This window comes from Balaenoptera borealis (genome assembly GCF_965194805.1).
Source record: "Balaenoptera borealis genome assembly, chromosome: 16".
Lineage (NCBI taxonomy): Eukaryota > Metazoa > Chordata > Mammalia > Artiodactyla > Balaenopteridae > Balaenoptera > Balaenoptera borealis.
In genome coordinates this window covers 62,796,662-62,819,944 of record NC_138872.1, presented here as the reverse complement: position 1 = coordinate 62,819,944, position 23,283 = coordinate 62,796,662, and the positions used below count along the sequence as shown (strand labels likewise).

The 23,283-nt window shown below is 46.6% G+C and overlaps 1 protein-coding gene across 6 annotated transcripts in view; it reads left to right on the top strand.

Moving 5' to 3' along the window:
- The window catches only part of MARF1 (meiosis regulator and mRNA stability factor 1), a 41,262-nt gene extending 19,035 nt beyond the window's left edge, over positions 1-22,227 (top strand). For 5 of the 6 annotated variants that reach the window (XM_082360757.1, XM_082360756.1, XM_082360754.1 and 2 more), the window contains 14 exons: positions 1,504-1,740; positions 1,870-1,989; positions 2,694-2,872; positions 4,165-4,385; positions 5,189-5,331; positions 5,886-6,019; positions 7,138-7,340; positions 8,017-8,244; positions 11,817-12,047; positions 14,668-14,880; positions 16,090-16,150; positions 16,234-16,359; positions 17,745-17,915; positions 19,628-22,227. In XM_082360757.1, the coding sequence (XP_082216883.1) occupies positions 1,504-1,740; positions 1,870-1,989; positions 2,694-2,872; positions 4,165-4,385; positions 5,189-5,331; positions 5,886-6,019; positions 7,138-7,340; positions 8,017-8,244; positions 11,817-12,047; positions 14,668-14,880; positions 16,090-16,150; positions 16,234-16,359; positions 17,745-17,915; positions 19,628-19,872 (2,512 nt within the window). In that variant the 3' untranslated portion in view covers positions 19,873-22,227. The remainder of the gene's footprint in view (positions 1-1,503; positions 1,741-1,869; positions 1,990-2,693; positions 2,873-4,164; positions 4,386-5,188; positions 5,332-5,885; positions 6,020-7,137; positions 7,341-8,016; positions 8,245-11,816; positions 12,048-14,667; positions 14,881-16,089; positions 16,151-16,233; positions 16,360-17,744; positions 17,916-19,627) is intronic. The other variant, XM_082360755.1, reaches the window with a different exon arrangement.
- The last annotated feature ends 1,056 nt before the right edge of the window (positions 22,228-23,283 follow it).

The window sequence follows — 23,283 nt, the reverse complement described above, 5'->3', positions numbered from 1 at the left end:
GCATGGGCTCTAGGTGCGCGGGCTTCAGTAGTTGTGGCTCGCGGGCTTAGTTGCTCCACGGCATGTGGGATCTTCCCAGACCAGGGCTCGAACCCGTGTCCCCTGCATTGGCAGGTGGATTCTTAACCACTGTGCCACCAGGGATGTCCAGGAGTTGCAGTGAGTTTTTGATCTTGGCTTTGGGCATATGAGTTTTAGGGGGCTATTGGAATATCTGGGCAGAGAGTTCAGGTGGTCTTCTGCACATTTGGAGTCCCTCAGGAAAGAAGTCAGCCCTGAAGATACGGCAGTTATTTGCCTAAAGATGATCTTGAAAGACTTGGGAGCAGATGAACTTAGAGGAGAGGGAGGAGAACTAGAGAAAGGGCAGAACTGGGTGGAAGGCAACCAGGGACAGGAAGCCGGTGAGAACCCAGAGGCCAGAGTGTCATCAGGAGGGTGGGGATGGCCTGAGAAAATGGTGTGAGGTTTGGGGTGGAGGAGGAGGAGGAGGAGGCCACTGGTGACTTGAGAGCCAACTCTGAAGAGTCCTGAGGAAAAAATCCTGGAGGGAAGGGGATGGCAGACTGGATGGTGAAACAGCAGAGGCAACTCCTGAGAGACCAGCTGTTTCCATTAGAGGGAAGACGCGAGAGCTCCAGACTGAGTGAAAGCACAGAGAAGACTGGACATAGGTGGAGTGGGGCAGTGTAGGGGGTGGGGGGCTGGGATTTGAGACTGGTGTTGGTCACGGGGAGATCTGAGCGTGTAGGCAGGGCACTGGGAAGAGACCATTGGAGCAGCTAACTCTGCTGCTCCATTTAATTTAATGAGCACTTACTCTGTGCTAAGCTGTCTCCATACATGCCATATTTAATTCTCACGTCAACCCTGTGAGGTAGGGATTGTCACCCCATTTTACAGATGGGAAAACTGAGGCCTAGATTGGTTATATAGCTTGACTAAGGTCACATAGGTTGAGCCAGGATATGAACTCAAATCTGTCTGTCTTCAGATCCTGTGCCTTTAAGCTCCAAGTATGAAAGACACAAGTCAGGGTGGTGACTGGGGAGTCCAGTCTAGTGCAGGTCAGGGGGCTGAAGCATAGGGTTAGCTGAAAAGGGGTATACCTCTTCTGAGGGAGAGGAGCAGAGATGGTGAGAAGTAATAGAGAGGGATTTGGAAGTGAAGGGGAGGCCAAGGTGAAATGGGTCATGGCAGATAGTTTTCCGTCTCAGAAAATTAGGTGAGGCATTTACAGAGACTGTGTGGGGTCGGAGGCTAGGTACCAAATGATATATATAATCACTGTAACGGGCAGTGGGCCAGGGATGACTGGAAGGAGTGCCAAGCATCACTGGTTTGATGGTGAATAAATTTATAGTAGAATTATCCCAGTTTTACTTTTCAAAGAGACAGGGGATCCATTCTTGGTTATAGAGCTTTATCTAAACAGGTCAGGAATTTCTGTACAAAGAAAAACGTTCTCTTTAAGTCAGCATCTCTCTCTTTCCTTGCTTTTAGGTTTGGACACAGGTTGAATGTGTCAGATTTGTATAAACTAACAGACACAGTCGCAATCCGTGAACAAGGAAATGGCAGACTGGTGTGTCTCTTACCCAGCAGTCAGGCCCGCCAGAGCCCCTTGGGGTCTTCCCAGTCACATGACGGCTCCTCAACAAACTGCAGCCCAATTATATTTGAAGAGTTAGAATATCACGAGCCTGTCTGCAGGCAGCACTGTCCCAATAAGGATTTCAGGTAGATTGCCCATTTCCCTTGAGAAGTAATCCTTTTGTGAAAGGTCGTGGAGCATCTCTTAGAATTACCTTGGGAACGTCTTAGACCACTGAGAAATGTCAACTATCTGTTTTGTTCTCTTTTCGGCAGTGAACATGAATTTGATCCAGACTCTTACAAGATTCCTTTTGTGATTCTCTCGCTGAAGACGTTCGCGCCCCAGGTTCATAGTCTTCTGCAGACACACGAGGGCACCGTGCCTTTATTAAGGTGACCGTGTCAAAGCCATTGTGATGCCTTAGTCCTCCTCTTTATAGAAAGTCCGCCACCTGCCTGCACCTCTCCCCAAGCACGCACTGTACCAGGCTTCAGCCTAACGTTTTTAGCTACCACTTGTAGTCGAAGTGTATCTGAAATGGGATCCATTCACTCGATATTTCAACAAGAAATTGTGTTTGTGCTGAATTTTAGAAACATCAGCATGAATAGGGCAGATTCTTCTCCACAGAGAAAAGATTATTGGAAGTGCTGTGCACAAGTACTACGAGAGAGTGCACGGTCTCAAATAGTTGTAGATTTCAACGTTTGTAGGAGACAAGTATTCAGAAGTCCTTTCAGCCACACCATGGGCCACGTGGTAGGCTTAATAGAGGGGCCAACACAGAACCAAGTTGCCTTAAAGCCACCAAACCGATATGTTAGAGGAGATTGAACTTGCAACCTTGTTGCTTTATTTTTAACCCCCTCTGCTAGAAAATTGCCCAGGAATTTTTGGTACTGTCAGAATGCATCAAAGAGAGAAATGCCACAGTGATTGCCTCTCTAGGACCTTAATTTAACTTTCAAACCCAGATCATGGGCATCTTAACAGAAATTATTTATTAATGGATGTGTTAAAATAAAGGCAGGCGTTTGTTTGGCAAGTGCTTTGCTTTTCCATTATTTTAATTAACCTGTTTTTCCCCCCACTTCAGTTTTCCAGATTGTTATGCCGCAGAGTTTGGTGAGCTAGAAGTAGTGCAGGAAGACCGTGGCGGGGGTGTTCCCTTGGAACACCTCGTCACCTGCGTGCCAGGTGTGAACATCGCCACTGCACAGAATGGCGTCAAAGTAGTTAAGTGGATTCACAACAAGCCCCCGCCTCCAAACACAGGTAGGTTTCAGGTATTTGGTCCAGGCTGTTGGCTTTTCTCTTAAATAGCAGCACTAGTTGCCTGTCATAAAGCACCGTGGGTGTCTCCTTTGATCTTTTAAAAACTCTAAAGTGCTGAAGGTTTGGCAGAGCTAGACTTTTGGAAAGTACCAGCGTAAATTATTAAAAAATTTAAAATCCAAATTCCACAGTTACAAGTCTCTCTAGTTATCTAATTTTGTAAAGCTTTTTTGGCTTGCCCTTTAAAAATAGTTTAAGCTATTTGAAGGAACTATGTCTGACTGTTTACTTTGGAAATTTATTTTGATCAACATTTATGACTTTGATCAATGTGAAAATAGATTTAACTCTAAATGTAAGGGACTGGGATATTTGAACCGAGATTTGGATGAGTTTCTGAGCTCTGGCACCCCCCTGAGTTGCAGGTGTCTAGTCCTGCTACTTGTGCACAGCACTGTGAATTGTTGCCTTCATATCGACTCTCCCTTCTCTTTGGCCCCCAACACTTCCTCCTTTTCTCCTCATCCTCTTCTCCTCCCACCTCCCCCTGCCCTGTAGGAAGAAAGGTGAGGATAACCAGGGAGCTCTGTTTGTACTGAAGCTTCTTCCTGCCTTCCCCCTCAGGCCTACACCCTCCCCATCCTGTGTTGTTACGCTGCTCCCTCCTTTCTCCTGTGTCCTTAGCCTGCTGTCCCCTTGTAAAGGTTTCCATCTGATTATTTACGCTTTTATAAATAAAATAATGAAAACTTCTTAATTAGGTGAACATTCAAGATAACTGTAAAAACCTGTTTCTTAGTTTTATCTCATGCTAGTTTTACATCACTGCTTTCCATAGTTTCCCAGACATTTGCAGCCCCTCTCTGGGTTAATTAGGCCCTTCTGGGCTACCTGCGTGATGACCATTTATAACTTTGTTTCTGTGGGAAAGTATGTTAGTGACCAAGTTACAAATGGATCTTTGACATACAACCAGTTTATAAGCTGGAAACTACCTGTGTATCTGCACTTCCCTTTTAAGTTCACACTATGGTGAACCACGCTTTGCTTTGGCAACTTGGCTTCGACAAGTAGTGGGGAAGCATTTGCCAGCCTGTAAAGAAGTTGGGCTAGCCTGTTGGTTATAGAGGACCTGGGTTTAGCAGCTGAGAAGTAAAGTGGCTGTTTGGTCTTGTGTGCTTGGTCATTATTGAGTTCAAGCAAGGGAATGCAAGGTTAGTTACTTTTCTTTCATCGGCTGCAGTCATGCTTTATCTCTTGTGCCTGTTCCTTTTTTCTCCCCGCATATTTAGATCCTTGGCTTCTGCGTTCTAAAAGTCCTGTGGGTAACCCCCAGCTGATCCAGTTCAGTAGAGAAGTGATCGATTTACTGAAGAGCCAGCCATCCTGTGTCATACCGATTAGTAATTTCATCCCATCTTACCACCATCATTTTGCAAAGCAATGCCGGGTATCAGACTATGGATATTCCAAGCTGATCGAATTGTTAGAAGCAGTGCCTCATGTGTTGCAGGTAAGGAGTGCTAAGAGTTTATTTGTTTAACAGTGGAAATGTTCCTCTGTGGCTTTGGCTATCTCCACCAAAGAAACTGGGTAGCTGGTAACTTAATCCCTAAGAAGTCAGCTCAGAGCAAACATCCTGTAAAAACTTCCTTTATACACATGTTTTATACACGATGTGGCTTCTCAGTTTTTCAGAAAGCTGTGAGTTTCCAACTTAAAGGAACTCCTAAGTGCACCGAGGAGTACTTTCCTTCTCATCTCTATAGACTGCCCTCCTTCCTCCTAGCACAGTCCTCTCCAGAATTGTTCCCTGTTACACAGGAGCTGCTGTAACGCGGGCTTCCCTTCCCTTACGAAGGAGTTCGAGGCCAGTTACTGGGCTGGAGCCTGACAGTGCTTCCTAATGAGTCTTTGCCTGTTAACGTAAGGTGTCGTGATAGCTTCCCGCCTGTAAAAATGGCCTGCAAAACTTGAGCTGTCTTTTAGAGACAAAATTAGTGGCCCAGGCTGATAGCATGCTTTTTATTTCTGTATTCATGACTATTCAGGAAAGAGTGTGCGAGGAAAAAAAGGGTCCCAGGCACGTGAGCAGTTGTTCATTCTGACACCTACATTTTGTTGGTCTTTGTGTTTCAAAATGCAGATATCATACATAAAAGGATTTGTTCTCTGAGAGTGGTAACGAGAGAGAGAGAGAGAGAGCGAGAGAGAGAGCGAGAGAGAGAGAGAGAGAGAGAGAGAGCACCATCAAAAAGAAAGTCAGGATCTGCCAGGGTCTCATGAGTATAAATAACCAAAGTGTTTGGTTTGCAGATTCTTGGAATGGGCTCCAAACGCTTGCTGACCCTTACCCACAGGGCCCAGGTGAAGCGCTTTACTCAGGATTTACTAAAACTTCTCAAATCCCAAGCCAGCAAACAAGTCATTGTGAGAGAATTCGCACAGGCTTATCATTGGTGAGTTGATGAGAAGGGGAAAAAATGAAAGCAAATTTTAATTTTTTTTTTTAGTTTCTGCTGTATAACAAAGTGAATCAGCTATACATATACATATATCCCCATATCTCCTCCCTCTTTTGTCTCCCTCCCACCCTCCCTATCCCACCCCTCTAGGTGGTTACAAAGCACCGAGCTGATCTCCCTGTGCTATGTGGCTGCTTCCCACTAGCTATCGGTTTTACATTTGGTAGTGTATATATGTCCCTGCCACTCTCTCACTTTGTCCCAGCTTACCCTTCCCCCTCCCCGTGTCCTCAAGTCCATTCTCTACAGCTGCGTCTTCATTCCTGTCCTGCCCCTAGGTTCCTCAGAACCATTTTTTTTTTTAGATTCCATATATGTGTTAGCATATGGTATTTCTTTTAAAAATGAAAGCAAATATTTTAAAACACTTGTTCTCCCAAATTTAAAATAATCTAACTTCTCCGTTTAGCATTCTTTTGGAAAACTTATAAATTATTTTGGCAAGTGCTACTTCTCATTCTTCATCCATTTACATGGTTAAAACCTAGGTGTTTCTCAAAGGACTGGGATGTCACCGAATATGGTGTTTGTGAGTTGATTGATATCGTATCAGAGATTCCAGACACAACCATCTGCTTGTCCCAGCAAGATAATGAAATGGTGATTTGTATCCCCAAAAGAGGTATGTGACTTAAATTTGCTGGAAGAAAGTTGTCTGTCTCAGTGGTCATTTTAACATGGAATCATACAAGGGATGCACTTTCCCCCTCCTTCTCTGTGATTCCTGAAGATTCCATGGAAAGTGCAGTGTGAAAACGGCTCTGCCAGGCAGTGGATCCTAGCGTCCTCAGAGTGGGGAAGCCACTTGTCAAGAAGAAAACCAGGCTATTTTTTCAGAATTCACTCTAAGGGGAAAAAAGGGCATAACCAGCACTTTCTGAAAATGCCTCCTTCAGCCTGTCTCTGGCTGTTTATGCTGTAATTATCCACTTGAGTCAGTTACCGTGACTGTTGCTTGTCTCTTCTTTTTAACTCTGAGGTAACACACTTGAGAAGGAAAGAAGACTCAAATGGATGTTTCATCTTCCACGTTTTAGTAGTTCCAGTTGAGGTCTGGGGTGGGAACTAGGATAGAAAAATTAAATCTACACACAGTCGTGTTCTCCCGCTCTTATCAGTCAGTGGGTCTTAAACTGTGCTCTTGCGGAACACTGATGTCCCCGAAATCATAGTATTCCAAAGCAAAAATGACGAACGCCCGTCTTTTCGTAATTCTAATTTAAAATTGAATAGAAACAGAAATCTAAGTTTAAACTTTTCTCTCCTGTGTTTTTGTTAAACTTTTGGTGCCTGATACTCTTTGCTGCTAGCAATTTTAACTGAAGATCAGGTGAATAAACAAAGCATGTTAATATTCAGAAGTGTGGTTTAGTAAAATAATTTCTAGATTACTTTTTCAATTACAGAGAGGTATGTGTGTCATGTTCATATATGTGGAGTGGGTGTGGGGAGGTGGAGGGGCTAGAGAAATTATTTCTAGTTTGTAAGCTGAAATTACATAGGTGTGTAGGTGTGCGTATGTGTATCATGACTTCCTGGTGTTCTGCCCTTGATTGAATTTGAAAACCATCTGGAAAGAGAAGAGTGTGTTTGTTTTAGGTTGTGTGTGTTTGGAAGGCAGAGATGGTATCTGTTGTAACCAGTGCATAGGACTAACTACACTAATAATGTTAAGCACGGATGGATAGAAGAAGATTGTGGTTTATGGGGTTTTTTTGTTTTTTGTTTGTTTTTTTAAAGAACGTACCCAGGATGAAATAGAAAGGACAAAACAGTTCTCCAAGGATGTTGTGGATTTGCTGCGACACCAACCCCATTTCCGGATGCCCTTTAATAAATTTATCCCCTCTTACCATCACCACTTTGGCCGGCAGTGCAAACTCGCATACTATGGGTTTACCAAACTACTCGAACTTTTTGAAGCCATACCTGATATTTTACAAGTAAGTGAAGAAATTCTAATTATATCTTTCAGAACAATATAAGGGGGAATTAAAAAAATTTTTTTTCGGACCTGTTTGCGTGGGAAGTAGGGAGTTATGAAATAGGATGAAAATTTGAAATACTTCAGTCAGAGAAGCTGTGTTGTTGGCTTCTTAGTATTTTTAGGTAAATGTGGTTTTTCCTTCAATAAAGAAATCATTCTTCAGGTTAGTTTTAGGTTATCTGTTGAGAAAAGGATTACATAGCTTGTTTCATAAACAATCTTCTCTCACGAGCCCCATATTGTTCAGATCTCTTGTGTTGGAGGTGGGGATGAGTACACGAGGTGATGCAAATGCTTGGCTGTTAAGTCATCGCTAAGTTAAACCAGATTTCTGTTGTTGATTTTTATTGCTATTACCACCTTTGACCCCTGCAGTGCTTAAAAATTTTTTTTGTGTGTGGTAAAATACCTACCTGCCCATTTTTAAGTGTACAGTTCAGCAGTGTTAAATATGTTCATATTGTTGGGCAGCTAATTTCCAGAACTTCTTAATCTTGCAAAACTGAATCGTGACATCCATTAAAGAACACTGAAGTGCTTCTTAGTTCCTAATTGTATACATTTTCATGCCATTTAACCCCGTGAACAGTCATAACTGGTTCTTCCTTTCCTCCTCCTGTGTGTTTTCCAAGGTATTGGAATGTGGAGAAGAAAAAATCCTCACTTTGACAGAGGTCGAACGGTTCAAAGCTCTAGCTGCCCAGTTTGTTAAACTCCTTCGGTCCCAAAAAGATAACTGCCTTATGATGACAGATCTGCTTACAGAATATGCTAAGACTTTTGGTTACACATTTCGTCTCCAAGACTACGATGTCAGTTCAGTTTCGGCTTTAACACAGAAACTCTGCCATGTTGTAAAGGTAACATTTTTTTTTTTTTTCACGGAGTAAGACTTGCGGTGGCATAATCCTCATTGGGATGTTTGCATGTGATTAAGCATTTCTGTATTTACACCTTGCACTGCTTACTGTTGTTTCACAACTTGTTTTGTGTTGTTAATACGTTTTTGGGTAATAGGAGATGACTTGGGTTTGGCAGTTTAGATTTTTGGTCTTGCTTTTGTGTGTCTTTTAGTGGCCTCGCCAAAATAATGTCTTTGTGAACCGAAGTCGCCAGTTTATCCCAGGGTGTTTATTCTTGGGTGTCTCAGTGTCAGTCCTGCTGACCTGAAGTTGGATCCTTGTACACAGATCTTTGTCTCCAAAGTTTTGGGGAGACTGAAATCACAGCTCTCCTTTCCGGATTCTGACTCACTTACGGAGTAGGTTTAGGAGCAGGCTGGGGCTCAGAGTTGCCTTGGTTGCTGGAGAGGCCGGATTGGAGAGGGTGACTGCCTCTTCTTCCCCAGCCTGTGCTGAACTGACCCTCGCAGTCCTGGGCAGCGCGGCTGAACAGTGTGCAGGCTGCGTCCGCCACAGGACCAAGAAAACTCACTACAAGGAGGAAGAAGTGGAAGGAAAATGTACGAAGTGGTGGCAGCGCCAGTCACAGGTCTGGAAGGAGTCTGTTTCTGTGCTGGGCAGTTAGAGGAGGAGGACCCTTCGTGGGAGGCAGGGATGCAGAGGCCGGAGAGCAGGAAGAACACTAGGAGTGGGGAACGTCCAAGGCCAAGGAGGAGGAGCGGCCGGCAGTACCAGGTGCCACTGAGAGGGCAGGTGAGACAGGACTCAGGGACCACGGGGCCAAGCTGAGTGCAGGTACGTGGCGCTGCCGGCCGGAGCAGGATCGGCGCCAGTGTGATACGGGACCGCGGCCGCACTGAGTGGGCTGAGAAACGAGGAGGTGGCGGGGGCGAGACATTGGCAACAGGTAACACGACAGCTGTTCGGTTTGTTTGCTGGTGAAGGAGATGAGCAGGAGACTGCGGGTCTGAGCCAGTGAGTGCTCTCTGGCCGTTCTTTCCAGTTGGGGAGACTGGGCACGTTTGAGAGCCGCCGAGAAGGATCTCCTTGAGAGAGATTGATATACAAAGGCCAGAAAGGGTGATGGGGTGAGGGTCCTGAGGGGGCCAGAGGTTGCGGGAATTGGCATTCGGTGGAAGGAGGGACAGCTCTGACGTTAGTATTTTGACAAAAGGGAAGCGGGTAGGGTGGAGGCGGATGTAGGGGAGTTTGATGTGTGTCACCAGGAAAAGAGGGAATTACCTTCCCAGAGCTGTTTCTCTGTCAAGTACAAGGTGAGAGCAACTGCTTAGAGAGAGGGAGAGAGAGACGGGATTCCAGACTGAAGAGCTGAGAAGGTCTGAATTGTCAGTGGTGAGCGGGAGAGGGGCCTGATCAGGGAGGCGTAGGGGTGCTGGGAGCGTGGAGCTCCCCGGGGCTGGGTGCACGTAGCTTTCCTGTGGAGGCAGTGGAGATGTGGCTGCTTGGGTACAGACTCAGGGAAAGCAGAGCGTTGGGTTCAAGGTGGGATTTTGCCAGATGGGTGCAATGAAAAGACATAGGGACAAAGGAGTGTAGATAGAGTATTGACAGGAATGTTAATGAATTAATGGCCTATCAGTGCCAAGATGGATATAAGAGGAAAATGAAGAAAAGAGAGGGCTCGTGAATCAGGAGGAAGTAGGAGTCCATGCTGGCAAAGTTGAAGAAACATAAGAATTGAGCATTCGGATTGCCTTCTTGTCTCCAACCCCGGCATCTGCTTCAGGCAGGACGTGTGGGAGGTTTGAATGAGTGATTCTGGAAGTGGGCCGTGACAAGGTCCCCAGTGTGGCCTGGGGTGGGGTCTGGAGTGGAACTGTGTAGAAGAGAATGTCATTGGAGATGAGAACTTTGAGGAACTGAAGGCCCTGGTGTGGGACAGGCCCCCGGGATGTTCATTTGCTCAGGGCGATGGCAGTTGGAGGGCTTCAGTGGATCGGAAGACTAAGCCATGACCGCCGACTGTGATGAATAAGGGCCGATGACCGGGACGTTCGGTGTGAGCATTAAAGCGGGAAAAGATGGGAGCGGCTCCAGCTTGCTACCCTGCTTGCACATTGCGGTCTCCCGGGGGGCTTCTGGGAAATACTGAGGCCTCTGTGATTCTTATAGAATGAGGCCAGGTGTGCTCTGAGCCTCAAGAGCACAGATTAGCTCACGAGGTGATTCTGATGTGTAGCCTGGGTCGAGAATCAAGAGATGTATCTAAGTAGCATCAAGCAGGTTTTTATTTTTTCTTCTTAATAATGGTCTGGGCATCTAAGAAGATGACTTGGACTCCCCCTGGGCTTGTATCTGTTGATTGATTAAACCCCAGGTCTGCTGAGGAAATCCGTAGTCTGAATCTTCACAGATCCATAACCACGATGAGTGGAGTCAGGGTCGACCCAACAGCCTCCTGCCCTGGCTGTTGGTGGGCGTCAGCTCCAAAGACAAACTGGTACTGGGCTGGCTCCTCAAGTGCCACCCACCCTCTGCCTCCGAGGGTCCAAAGCCCCTGAGCTTGACCCGTGGTCCTGGCTGGAAATCAGATAAAGGGGAAAACAGCCGTGATAGTGAGCAGTGGTTCGCCTGCCCAGGCCTGAGCAGCGTGTGTCCTGAAGCTCTGCCTGTTTTCACTCCCATGATGGCTCACTTCACGGACGCGGCCCCCCTCCCCCCCGCACCATGCCCAAGGCCTGCAGGTCTCAGCCATCAAATGTTTGTTTCTTCACATGCTGTTTGGTCCCCAAATGATAACCTGTGTCTCTTTCACAAGGTTCCCCTCCCAATGCACTTAATTAGTTAAACCCTTTATCTCCTTGAGAATCTGAAAAAGTTGAAAAGTAGACATATAGTCAGACACGAAAATACCAGCTTTTTTTCAAGTGCTTATGGGCTATAAGAATGCGGCTTGCCCTTGGACAGAGAAGGCCTTGTGTCATCTCCCGTGTCTAGCCCCTGGGACACACACGTGGGGCAAGTCGACTGCAGAGCAGCTCTGTGGAGGGTCGCCTGCAATCTAACCACCTCCTGCTTCCGGAGAACACCGACCCCTTAATTCACAAGCTTGGGCCAATGGATGTCAGCTGGCTGGTCTTATCTCCTTCGCTTGGGGGAGCGGTGGTGTTGATGGAAGTTTCTGGTTATGGACCAGCAGGGAGGGAGGGAGAGAATGATTTCTGCTGCAGTTGGTCTGAAGTGTTGGTCTGGGGTCCCAAAGAAGCTACAGCAAACCCACTCACTTTACTTCAGTTTAAGAGAAAAACTTAGAGATTTTCCTCTTTTGGTCTCGTTTGCCAAAGTGAAACTAGATGAACCAGGTATGACCCAGGCTGTCTCTCTTAATATTTATTTATTTATTTTTAATTTTTTGGCTGCGCTTCACAGCATGTGGGATCTTAGTTCCCTGACCAGGGATCAAACCCGTGCCCCTTGTAATGGAAGCACAGAGTCTTAACCACTGGACCACCAGGGAAGCCCCCTGTCTCTCTTGAGTTCTGAAAAGTTTGCATTCTTGTTCTTCCCAGGTTGCTGATATGGAATCTGGCAAACAGATTCAGCTGATCAACCGCAAGTCTCTGCGTTCTCTCACTGCCCAACTGCTGGTATTGCTGATGTCTTGGGAGGGAACTGCCCATCTTTCTGTTGATGAGCTCAAGAGACACTATGAAACCACCCACAGTACTCCTCTCAACCCCTGTGAATATGGGTTCATGACTTTGACCGAACTTCTGAAGAGTCTGCCTTACTTAGTTGAGGTATGAATGGTAATGGTTCTGGAACCACTGTAATGAAAACTGTTGTATTGGGTGTTTATAGATCACCAAATGGTCTAAATTAAACTGATTGGTCATTTTATAGACGAACAGACAGAGGCATTGGCAGGTGCAGGCACCCTGCCCAAACAAGTGACAAGCCAGGATGAAAGCTCTGGCCTCCAGATTCTTAGACTGGGGTGCCTTTTTCCTGTACCAGGCTAGATTCTGATGCTGTTACCTCTTTCTGAAGGAGATCGCTTATGTGGTGGTCTGTCAGTCAGATGCAGGGCAGAAAGGAAGGTTTGACTGGCTGGTCACCAGGTGGCCTTTCAAGAATCACAGTTCGGGGGACTTCCCTGGTAGTGCAGTGGTTAAGAATCCGCCTGCCAATGTAGGGGACATAGGTTTGATCCCTGGTCTGGGAAGATCCCACATGCCGCGGAGCAAATAAGCCCATGCGCCACGACTACCGAGCCTGTGCCCTAGAGCCTGTGAGCCACAACTACTGAAGCCCATGCGCCTAGAGCCCATGCTCCGCAACAAGAGAAGCCACCACAATGAGAAGCCCACGCACCACAACGAAGAGTAGCCCTGGCTCGCTGCAACTAGAAAAAGCCCGCCCTCAGCAACGAAGACCCAATGCAGCCGCCATAAATAAACAAATAGATAAATAAATCTTAAAAAAAAAAAAAAGGGGGGGGGCTTCCCTGGTGGCGCAGTGGTTGAGAGTCTGCCTGCCGATGCGGGGGACGCGGGTTCAGGCCCTGGTCTGGGAGGATCCCGCCTGCCACGGAGCGGCTGGGCCATGAGCCACAGTTGCTGGGTCTGCGTGTCTGGAGCCTGTGCTCTGCAGCAAGAGAGGCCGCGATGGTGAGAGGCCCGCGCGCTGTGGTGAGGGGTGGCCCCCGCTTGCCGCAGCTGGAGAAGGCCCTTGCACAGAGGCGAAGACCCAACACAGCCATAAAAATAAAGGAATTCCTTTAAAAAAAAAAAAAATAGAAGAGCAGTTTGGGACTTCCCTGGCGGTCCAGTGGTTAGGACTCCATGCTTCCACTGCAGGGGGCCCGGGTTCGATCCCTGGTCAGGGAACTAGGATCCCACAAGCTGTGCGGTGCAGTTTTAAAAAAAAAAAAGGTGATACTTCAAGATTAGAAGAATAGTAAGAGAATACTGTGTGCAATTGTGGGACAACAAATATAAAAACCTAGAGGAAATAGATAAGATCCTGGGGAAAAAAGTGAAATTGACTCCCAGATTTTTAAGAAGTTAAAAATTAGACCAATTAACACAAAAAAGACTGAAGATCATTGAAATTTTACCACTGACAAAAGGCACAAGGACCAGATGGGTTAAGAACTGAGTTTTAACTCACCTAAAAAATAACTCCAACTTTTTAAAAACCACTTCTAGATCACTTGGGAAAAAAAAAAAAAAGATGGGAAGCACACCACTTCTTTTATGAAGCCGAAGTAACTTTAATACCAGTCCCCCAAAAGAAAATGATTCTAAATAGAATATTAACTAAATAAATCCCACAATGTAAGAAAACAATGATTATACCGTTGTTATCATATAACCACGTGACCAATAATTAAATAATTTTAAAACTCTCCTTGGCCAGTCACCCCTGAGCCGCTTTCTAGACTATACTTTGTCCTTGGGCCCTGCCCTTATCCTTGATGGGCCCACATGGCCCAGTTGTAGAGAGAATCTCCTACCCTTGGTATCTGATCACCCTGGCCTACCTTCTGCAAGAATCCTGTTAGGTCAGTTTAACAAGAATTCCCCCTACCCTGGATGTCCCTCTCCCCAGCCTCCGTTGGCTATAAATCCTCCCTTTTCCTTGTGTCTGAAAAGGACACCTATACTTACGTGTCCACTTAGGTGTCCTTTCCCCTGTTGCAATAGTCCTGAAGAAAATCTGTTTTCTTCCACTTTAACTACTATCTAGCTCTGGTTTTCTTTCATGATATCAAACCCAACATTCTCTAAACTCTGTTAATTATATATTATATGAACACTAGTTCTAGGCAATATTAGTGGATGTTCCCAGACAAAAGGCTTTCCATGGCCAGCTAAGGCTGGGAAAGATCTCTTCTCTAGGAGATCTCAGTGAGGGCATGTTAGACTGAAAGGCTTATGGTAAACAGATTTGCTTACTTGAGGACAAAAGGTTTTTGTCGGGTTTTTTCCCTTTATTGCTTTTATTGTTGTGTTAAGAATAGTGATGTTGTTGTCCTGCATCACAGTGTTCCTCGGGGAGATGAGGTTCAGTGGCTTCGGTCCCCACTGTCTGGTGCCCCTTTGTCCACCTAGGGGTTTGCCCTCTCTCTTCACTGCCTCCTTTCGTTTGAGATCTCAGTTTACTAGTTTCCTTCCTTTCTGACACACTATTTTGTCAGACCTCTGCTGTCTTACACCTACAAATAGAACCAGAGTTGGCTCAAGGCTATAGCCCTCTGTTGGAGGAGATCCTTGAATCAGTCTCTCCTCCTCCCTGGCTTATTGCCCATTTTCAAGTTGACTTGGCATCTTTTCACTCTCAGAGAGACCCTCATTTCTAGGACGCAGGACCAGTCACTCTGGAAGTTTCTAATGCTGCTGTTTTCTCCTGGACCAGGTTTTTACTAATGATAAGACGGAGGAGTGTGTGAAGCTCACAAGTCTGTATTTGTTTGCCAAGAACGTGCGGTCTTTGCTTCATACTTACCACTACCAGCAGCTTTTCCTTCATGAATTTTCCATGGCCTATACCAAGTATGTCGGAGAAACACTGCAACCCAAGACGTATGGCTACAGTAGTGTTGAGGAGCTCTTGGGAGCGATCCCACAGGTGGGTGTTTTCTCAGTTTCTTGGAGGGTGTCCTCCTGGAGAGCCACAGGCTCACTCTCGGACAGAATAATGGACCTGCAGGCATTTTGAACTGATCCTTTCAAAACGTACATACCGTTGGAGAAAAATGAATGATTTTAGCATTTCTCCTTCGTTCTGCAAACCTTCATTAAATTCCTAGGTGCCAGGTGGGTGAGTCCCAGACCCTGCCCTCAGAAAGGTATGGGGTAATGGAGAGTCCAGACATCTGAGCAGGTGACAGGCGGTGTGGTCGGTGCAGCCGTCGGTGGGCACACCGAGGACGACCAGGTCCGGGGGATCCCAGAGCAGAGTCCTCACGATGTGTAGAAGTTAATTAACCACGTGACGAAGAGGGGAGAGGGCAGACAGTGTGAGCAGATGCAGAGCAGCGACAAGTAGTGTGGAGCTCCCGAGCTGGAGCCTCTCAGCGAAATAAGAGCTCAGTTATGGAGGCCAAGACTCTGTGGAGAGAGGCGAGGAGCCTTGGGGTTGCTGTAGGAAGTGCCATGGGGCTGCTGTCCATGGTGGAGTTGAGAGAACCAGGAGGAGAGGAGGAGCCTGGCAAGGGGCCTGCCACTGCGGAGGCCCAGGTGAGCGCTCTGCTGGGCTTGAGCCTGAGTAAAGGAAGTAGGAAAGGACACGAGGGTAGGATAGCTTGGGAGCCGAGATGAGGGACTTGGTGACAGATGCACGTTGGGGGGCTCTGGGAGCCAAGGGCCACTGCTGCCTCTCTCTTGGTGGGGGTGGGGGCAGCGTTATTAGGTCGGGGCCTTTGTTTTAGGGTCAGGATAATGAGCTTAGCTTGAGGGGCGTGGGAGAGCCCTTAATTCTTTTAAGGTGCATTTAGTATCTGGAAAAAATGGTAAGACCTCCCACATGAGAACTAGCTTCATTTATATACCAGCACTGGTGTTTGGGAGGTGATGTTTTTAAAGAGTCATAAAGAGTAATTTTTAAGCTGAGTCTCACAACTTCTAAGACTACAGCTTTTTATAAGCGGCATGTTTCTGCCAGCCTCTGTTGCTTTAAAACAAAGTGTAGAAAAATTTTTCTTGGCGTTAATTTGGTCTTTAAGTCCTAGTATGTTTAAGTATGTTACCAAACACAGTAGATCACACTCTTCCTGAATTTTAGGGCTTATTTCCCCTCCTTTTCCACTGCTTAACCAGTAGTATGTCTTGTGTGCAGGTGGTCTGGATAAAAGGACATGGTCATAAGAGAATTGTAGTGTTAAAAAATGACATGAAAAGTAAGTAAGCCTCATCCCGTCCCCCTTCAGAAGCCCCATGTCTCGCCCTGATCCCCCTTTGATGGGTGCTCTCTGTCTTCCAGGTCGTGTGAGTTCACTTGGTCTCCCCTCTGCCAGTCATGAAACCCGGCCCTCAGCTACCGAGCGCATCCTGGAGGTGCCCGAATCTCACACAGCCTTGGAACTCAAACTCAGAGCAGGCGGTGACGGTAAGAGGAAAAATAAAGCAAAGCTGGTGAAATTTTCAGGAAATGGCTTGGGGTAGAGTTGGGGTGGTTTGAGGGGGAAGGACGACACTGGGTCATTTGCATTCCTTAAAGGTAAGTATTCATGCATTTTCCAAAGGAGTCTGGTGTTTGGTTAAGAACAGAGAAAAAACTGGCCTGCATTTGATGGTTGACCGGTTAAGGTTCTTGAAGGATGTCGGTGGCCCCCATAATGACAATAAGCCAGCACAATTCAGATGTTAAAGGAAAAAAGATTCTGACACTTATTAGAATACTTGAAGATGATCACAATGGAGTCAACTCTGCTGCCGTTGGAGCGAGAGATGGAGCTTAGCTCTGAATGCGACAAGGACAAGTGGGGGCTTATAGTCAAAGAGCAGAGCAAGGGGGTCAGTGGCTGGGAAACTACCAAGACGAGACATCAAGGTAGGGGGATTCCTGCCGACCTAAGAGGATTCTTGTTAAAGGCAGGCCAAGGACTTAGACATCAAAGGTTGGGGGTGGGGTGGGATGAGGAACCTGATCAGATATCACAAGCCTGGGGGATTTTTGCTAAACTGACTTCTCAAGATTCTTGTCAAGACTGGACATGGCAAGGACACAAGAGACACAGAAGGCCAAGGTCAAGGTCTGGTGGTGAAGAGGGCTTGGCGGAGCCTGACTCCTGACTAAAGTTGGGTTAGGGAGAGTCTTTGTCACAGGACATCCCTGGGAAAGACTTAATAGTAATGCATTAGGATTACTCAGAACAACATCGAGTCATCCTGATTTTATGTGGAATCTTCTGTGTACTGGATAGAAATCAACTCGCTTGAATTTTGAGTCCATTGCTACATATGAGAATTTTATCTTCATAGGACTCTGCAAGTTGTTAAATAATTACAAGGGCTACTGTGCTCTGTGTTTATAGGATAATCAGCTATGTAGCATTTTACATTTTTACAGAGCACCTGAATGTAGCTCATCCTCTCAAGCTGTCAGCACAGCCTTCAGCAGTAGTAACCTCCATCCTACAAATGAAGAACTGAAATTCCAGGAGGTTAAGTAGCTTACCCAAGAGCACTCAGCGAGGAAGTGACAGAACTGGGACCCAAGTCTTCTAATTCGGAGCTTTTGCTCACTTAACTACTTTCTATGGGTTTTTAAATTTCTCAGCGTTTTTTAATTGCCTCCTTTGTGTTCCTAAGAACACAAATCGGGAGATCCTGGCTGTGGCATTTCATGTACCAAGCGTGACCCAGACCTTTCTGTTAACGGCTTTTTTATAAACCTTGAGTTCTTGAGTACTTCCTGACCTTAAGGAGACGGCAAGCCTCAGGCACAGACCGCGCAGTCCTGAGTGGAGCCCCGCTTGCCTTCTCCTCCAGGGCCCCATCCAGTGGAGCAGGAGCTCCTCCGCCTGACCAACGACTCCCCTGTGGACCTCTTGTGCGCGCCTGTCCCTTCGTGCCTGCCGTCCCCTCAGCTGAGACCGGATCCCGTCATCCTCCAGTCTGCTGATCTCATTCAGTTTGAGGAGCACCCCCAAGAGCCCTCTGGTAGGAGGCACTGTGTCATTGCGGGGTTTCCTCTGTGGCTTTGATTAAACAGTAAACCCTTAATGCTGAGATGTTAACTGATGGGAGTGGGGAGAGACTCTACCTTTTCAGGCACAAATATACCTGTGAGGATTATTCAGGACCCCCTTTTCCTATCAGGGTTCCTGCTCACAGCCCGAGGTGGCTGAGGGAGCAGCAAGCAAGGGAACGATGGTGGTCTTGAGGGGCGCTGCAGCTGCACTGGGGGTGGGGACCCCACGGGGGAGCGTGCAGGGGCTTCCTGGGCTGTGCTGCCCACCTTTGGAAAGTGCAGCAACTCCAGCGGCAGCTTCTGCCCGTCACCAGACATACACGTCACCCCGGGTCTGGGCCAGAGTTGAACGACTCCAGAGGGTACTGGGGCTTCGTGGGACTGTGAATAGGGGAGGGAGGGCACCTGTGTCTCGTGCCCCAGCTTGTGCCACAGCTCGAGATAGCACGGGCCCCAGGCTGCTCGGCTAGGAAGAGGCAGAGCCAGGATTGGAGCCCCAGGCCTCTTGTCTTTCTGTCGTGTCCCTGGCCTCCTGAGAGGCCGGCCCACCTGCTCTGTCGAGGTCCTTCCCTTGTCGTCTCCTCTGTTGGGATGGTCCTTCCCCGCTCTGCTGGCACTGCCGTCCAGGAGATGACCCTGCTGACCACAGGCCTCGGTCTTCTTAGCAGCCTTTGGCACCTTTGGCACCGTCACCCAGTGAAAGAGCTGAGGCTGTTTATCTGGAAGATAGTCAGTGGGGAGACATCTGCCTACCTGGCTGCGGAGCTGGCCCTGGGCCGTGGCGACGGCGGGCTGGTTCCCCTAGAAGCACGGACGTGGTGGGGAACTGACGCTAGCTCTTCCGTGGGTGTGGCCTGGGTGTGTTTAGTGTGCTGAGTTCAGCCATCCCCGTGTGCCGGGGAGAGAAATAATCTGAGCGGTGCTGGCAGTTCTGTCCGTTATTCTCCCCAGCGAGGGTCAGCCTGAGAGCTGAGCTGAGGTTCTGCCTCCCCGCCGTCACCCTCAGCCTCCATGTGCCTCTGGTGCGGGAGCCCCTTGCACACGCAGTGGCAGTCCGAGGTATAAGGACACATCACTTCCAAGCAGTGTGGCTCTGTTCCTACAGCAGGCTAGTTACTTGTGGCTCAGCCGGAGAAAGAGCAGCCTGTGCGCGCTCTGGGAAAAGTGGCTGCTTCACTTCCTGGATTTTTGAGGGTACTTCTGACTCTGTGCAGTTCTCCCCTTATCTCTGCTTGCCCTGCTCCCCCGTCCCCCTCCCCAGCCCCATCTTGGGTCCACGTAGAGCACGGTCCTCTGTCAGTGGAATAGGCCAGGGCCCCCTGGTACCAAGGCCTCTCCTGGTCTAAAAGTCTTTAGGTCACATGTGGCTTATGGGTCCTTAACTACCTGACAGAGAGAATGAATGGGCAGAGGGAGTGGAAAAAAATGTTTTTAAACCACTGCACATTGATTTGTAGCCAAAAACGAAGGTGTCTGAAATTTTGTAATTCAAGGGAGACCTGAGATGAAGTTTATAAATGTTTGACTTATGTGACACATAATATTGGCCACAGAGCTAATAAGTAAATTATGGCATAGGTGTGACATTTGGGGATTATTTTTTTGAGAAAGGAGAAAAACTGAAAACAAACACTTTTTGCAGGTCCTAGAACTGAATGTGTTTGCTTTCCTGTGTTTACAGAAATTATGGTTTTAAACCAAGAAGAGAAAATGGAAATTCCAATACCAATAAAGAACGAAAACCTGCCCTCTGATTCCAGCTCACCTGGCGTCTCAGCAGCCGTCCCAGTGCCTCCCTGCCTCTCCACGGAAACCCCAGAGTCGCTGCTCAGCAAGGAGCCTGTGGAAAGCCCGGCCAAAAAGCAACCCAAAAACAGAGTAAAACTGGCAGCCAACTTTTCCTTTGCACCTATAACCAAGCTTTGAGTCTCGTTTTGAACATAGAATTAGGATGGGAAAGCACTGTCTGATTCTGCACACAAAAGTGGGTTCAAAGAAACCTTTTCTGTTTTAATGAAGACCCCCTAGAAACCAGTTACTTCATCTTTAGACATATTCCATAATGTTTTGTTTCTTTTACATTGACACAGCTTTGAGCTGAAGTTTTTCTTTCATTCTTTCCCCCACTTATTTGGAAAAAAAAAAAAATTCTGTCATTTGTTAAAGATCCTTGATATATTTTAACAAATTTTTGTTAGTTACCATGAAGCGTAATGGTGTTCTGTAAGAAGACAGCAGTGAGAACTCAGCAAGAAGGAAGTGGTTTTACTTCCATCAAGCCATGTCAGTGGTAAAATCTTACATGTAGCATAATATAGTCTCTAAGCCTTTGCTTACTGATGTTTTCAGACAGTATTAATCAAATGCATGAGGTGTCTTTGAAGCAAAGCCTGTTCTGTGATCCTGTGCAATCACAACACTGAAGGAGAAGGGTGGGCGAGGCAGGAAGAATGTATTTTCTGGTTGGATGTGAAGGCTCCTGGCTTCCATGTGACTTGTAAGCGTGCCTTGTTTTTTATTTAACTATGTCTGTAGTTGAAAAATGTGGCTTCATCACAGATTTTTTAAAATATTTCCACTTTGGGGTTCCATTTAGGAGCTTTCTAGAAAGTCAAGGATGTTTTAAGCTTCCCTTTTAAGTTCCAGTTTGATATGGATTAGGTTAAGGAAAAGGAGATGGTCTTGGTGTCATGAATTTAAAGTCAGCATTTGAATTCCAACACACATTATTGTGTGTCGAAAGGCAATGTTGGGAAGAGAGTCTGATTTTCTAAAATATGCATCAAATGCATAAATTACAAATCAGAGCTGAGGAGGGACGTGCTTTAACAGGAACGGTATCAATGCTCTTTCCACTAGGAAGAGACAGAAATTCTATCTATACATAGGAAGGCCAAGGTTGATCAACTTAACCTTGTATTCATAATTTTAAAGCTGGTTTTGGTAGCTGGGAAGCTTTGTGTGTGAGTATTTGTGTGTTTGTGTCTGTTAACTCAGTGTCTTTTAATAGCGTCTGCTTTTACTCTGTTACTTCTTGCTGTTGGAAGCACGTGTGGATTTTTTTGTGGTGTCTGATGTTGGCATTTGGGAAAAGCCAGCTTTTGAGGGAGCACTGCCCTGTGGAATGACCTTCGCCTTGAGGTGGCTGAGGCATCCGGTGACCGGCGGCCTCTTACGCCTCCTGGAGAAACCTGACATTTACAATGGGTTGTATTTGTTGGGCAAAAAGGCGGATTCGTTCATAGAGCAGAAAAAACCTGTAGGCATAAGGTCTTCCACTAGTTAGATGGTTTCTTTTGGGGAAATGATTATATTTTGTAACTTCTAGAAAGCCAGAAAATGGGCTCTGATTTTATAGCCAGCATTTTGATAAAATGCCACAAGATAAGGGCTATTGAGAGATTTTTACAAGTAAGATTTTTTGTTCCCCAAATCTTTTAAATGAAGCCAGTGATTCCCAGTTCTCAGCACATGGCCCCAACCAAGATGGAACGGCCCTGGGAAAGCCTTCTAGGCATCATGGCACTCTTGAGTCCTCCCAAAGGCATTTCCTCTACTGACACAGTGTGACAGGAAGTAAAATGCAAAGGTGCACTTTTTTTTAAGAAGCTTTTAAACAGTGTGACAAAGTTGGTGTTGAGAACATCAGTGGCCTTATTCTGAGATTTCATAAGGCTGAGTTTGCACACGTGGACTTTAGTTTTGCTCGAAGGTAAAGAATGTGGACTTTAAAGATGTAAGAGGCACCATTACAAGTCACTAGGTACAGCCTCAAAGAGCAGCTTCTTTGGGCAACAGACAAAGAAGAGACTGGAGTTGTGCGCTGTGGTGTGGGTGTGGTTGAATCGTTCACTGGAGTCACCTGTCAGCCTGGGACGCGTGTGTGACTCCAACAATCGCTGTTTGAAGATGTGAGAATACAGCGAAGCTCGTTGTGTTCGTAATGTACTCCACAATGGCCAGTCCAATTGCTATCTATTTTTTTTATCTAGAGGTTTAATTGAATGATGTGACAAAATGATGTATGAGAATTAAGACAATGAAATTCTTTATTTCTGGGTGGAAAGATGTACCAGATTAGATTTATCTGTTTAAAAAAAGACAAAAGTTATCACCAAAACCCCCTTTCCCATCTTGCACTGTTTGTTTTGGATTGAGCTTGGGGGAAGAGATGTTTTTCTTAACTGTCTACTTTGTTTGAACACTTTTTCTGTGGTTCAAGTGCTGTTTTGTGTGTTGGGACCAAACAGTTGTCAATAAACTTTAAAAGCAAGCATCAAATTTGAGTTTTCCAAGTGAGTGTTTTGTTTGTTTGAGGGGGGCGGATTGTATACCAGTCCAGTTCTGTCAGCTTCTCATCCCTTCTGAGAATCTGTGAGATGGAAAGCAAATTGGTCTGTCGTCTTAGAGCCTCTTTGAATTTGGCATCTGGCCCTGGCAGGTGACTGGACTATTGGCCCTTCGTGGTCAGGACCCTCCAGGGTTTCCAGCCTCGCTCCAGCTCATAATCGTTTGGGGAAAATACAATAAACACAAATACCCTCCAGTTATAAAACTTGGGATAATTCCTAGGAACTCTCTCCCTGGGAAAGAAATCCATTTTGCAGGCTACCTTGGTTTTGGTCACTGCCAAGCATGCTTTTTGAATAGCCTGTTTGAAAAAGACTTCGTTCACACATTGCACTGTGAAGCCCTTTTCCTGAGACCACTGTTACTCCCCACCCACTCTCCACCCCCGTCTCCAGATTTTGAAAGGACCCAGAAGAGACTTGAATGTTTGGGTAAATTGCTTCTTGATGAAGTGCAGTTTTTTTAAAGTTCAACATTAAAAGTCTCTTAAAAACCTCTGGCAATCCTTTCAAAACACCTTTCACGGTAGCCAGTTTTTGCCAGAAAACTTGAGCAGCCACTGTGCCCCTTTAGAGGGGGCAAGGAAATTTGGAAGGTCTAGATTTCGGGTTGAAACAGGGCGTCACATTTATCTTTGTGCAATTCCCATCTGGTCTGGAGATGGCAGCCTAGCAGACGTGGTCAGAGTGAAAGCAGACCTGTCCACACAGAGGAGATGGATGTGACCTTCTAGGACCTGACTTCAGATGTGCAGTTGACCTGTGTGTTCCCTTTACCATGAGGAGCCTCATGCTTTGGGACTTAGCTTCTCTGGTTTCTAGCTGCTTCATATGGGCAGAGTCCGAGTCATCAGAAGCACCCCTGTCCCTCCTGCAGCAGACACCTGCTATAGTCCCCGTTTGCGGGTGGGGACAGGTCACATATTGGCTCTAGGGCTGGGGAGGAGCAGGAATCCTGGCTCTGCCCCATAAACCAGCATTCAGCAAG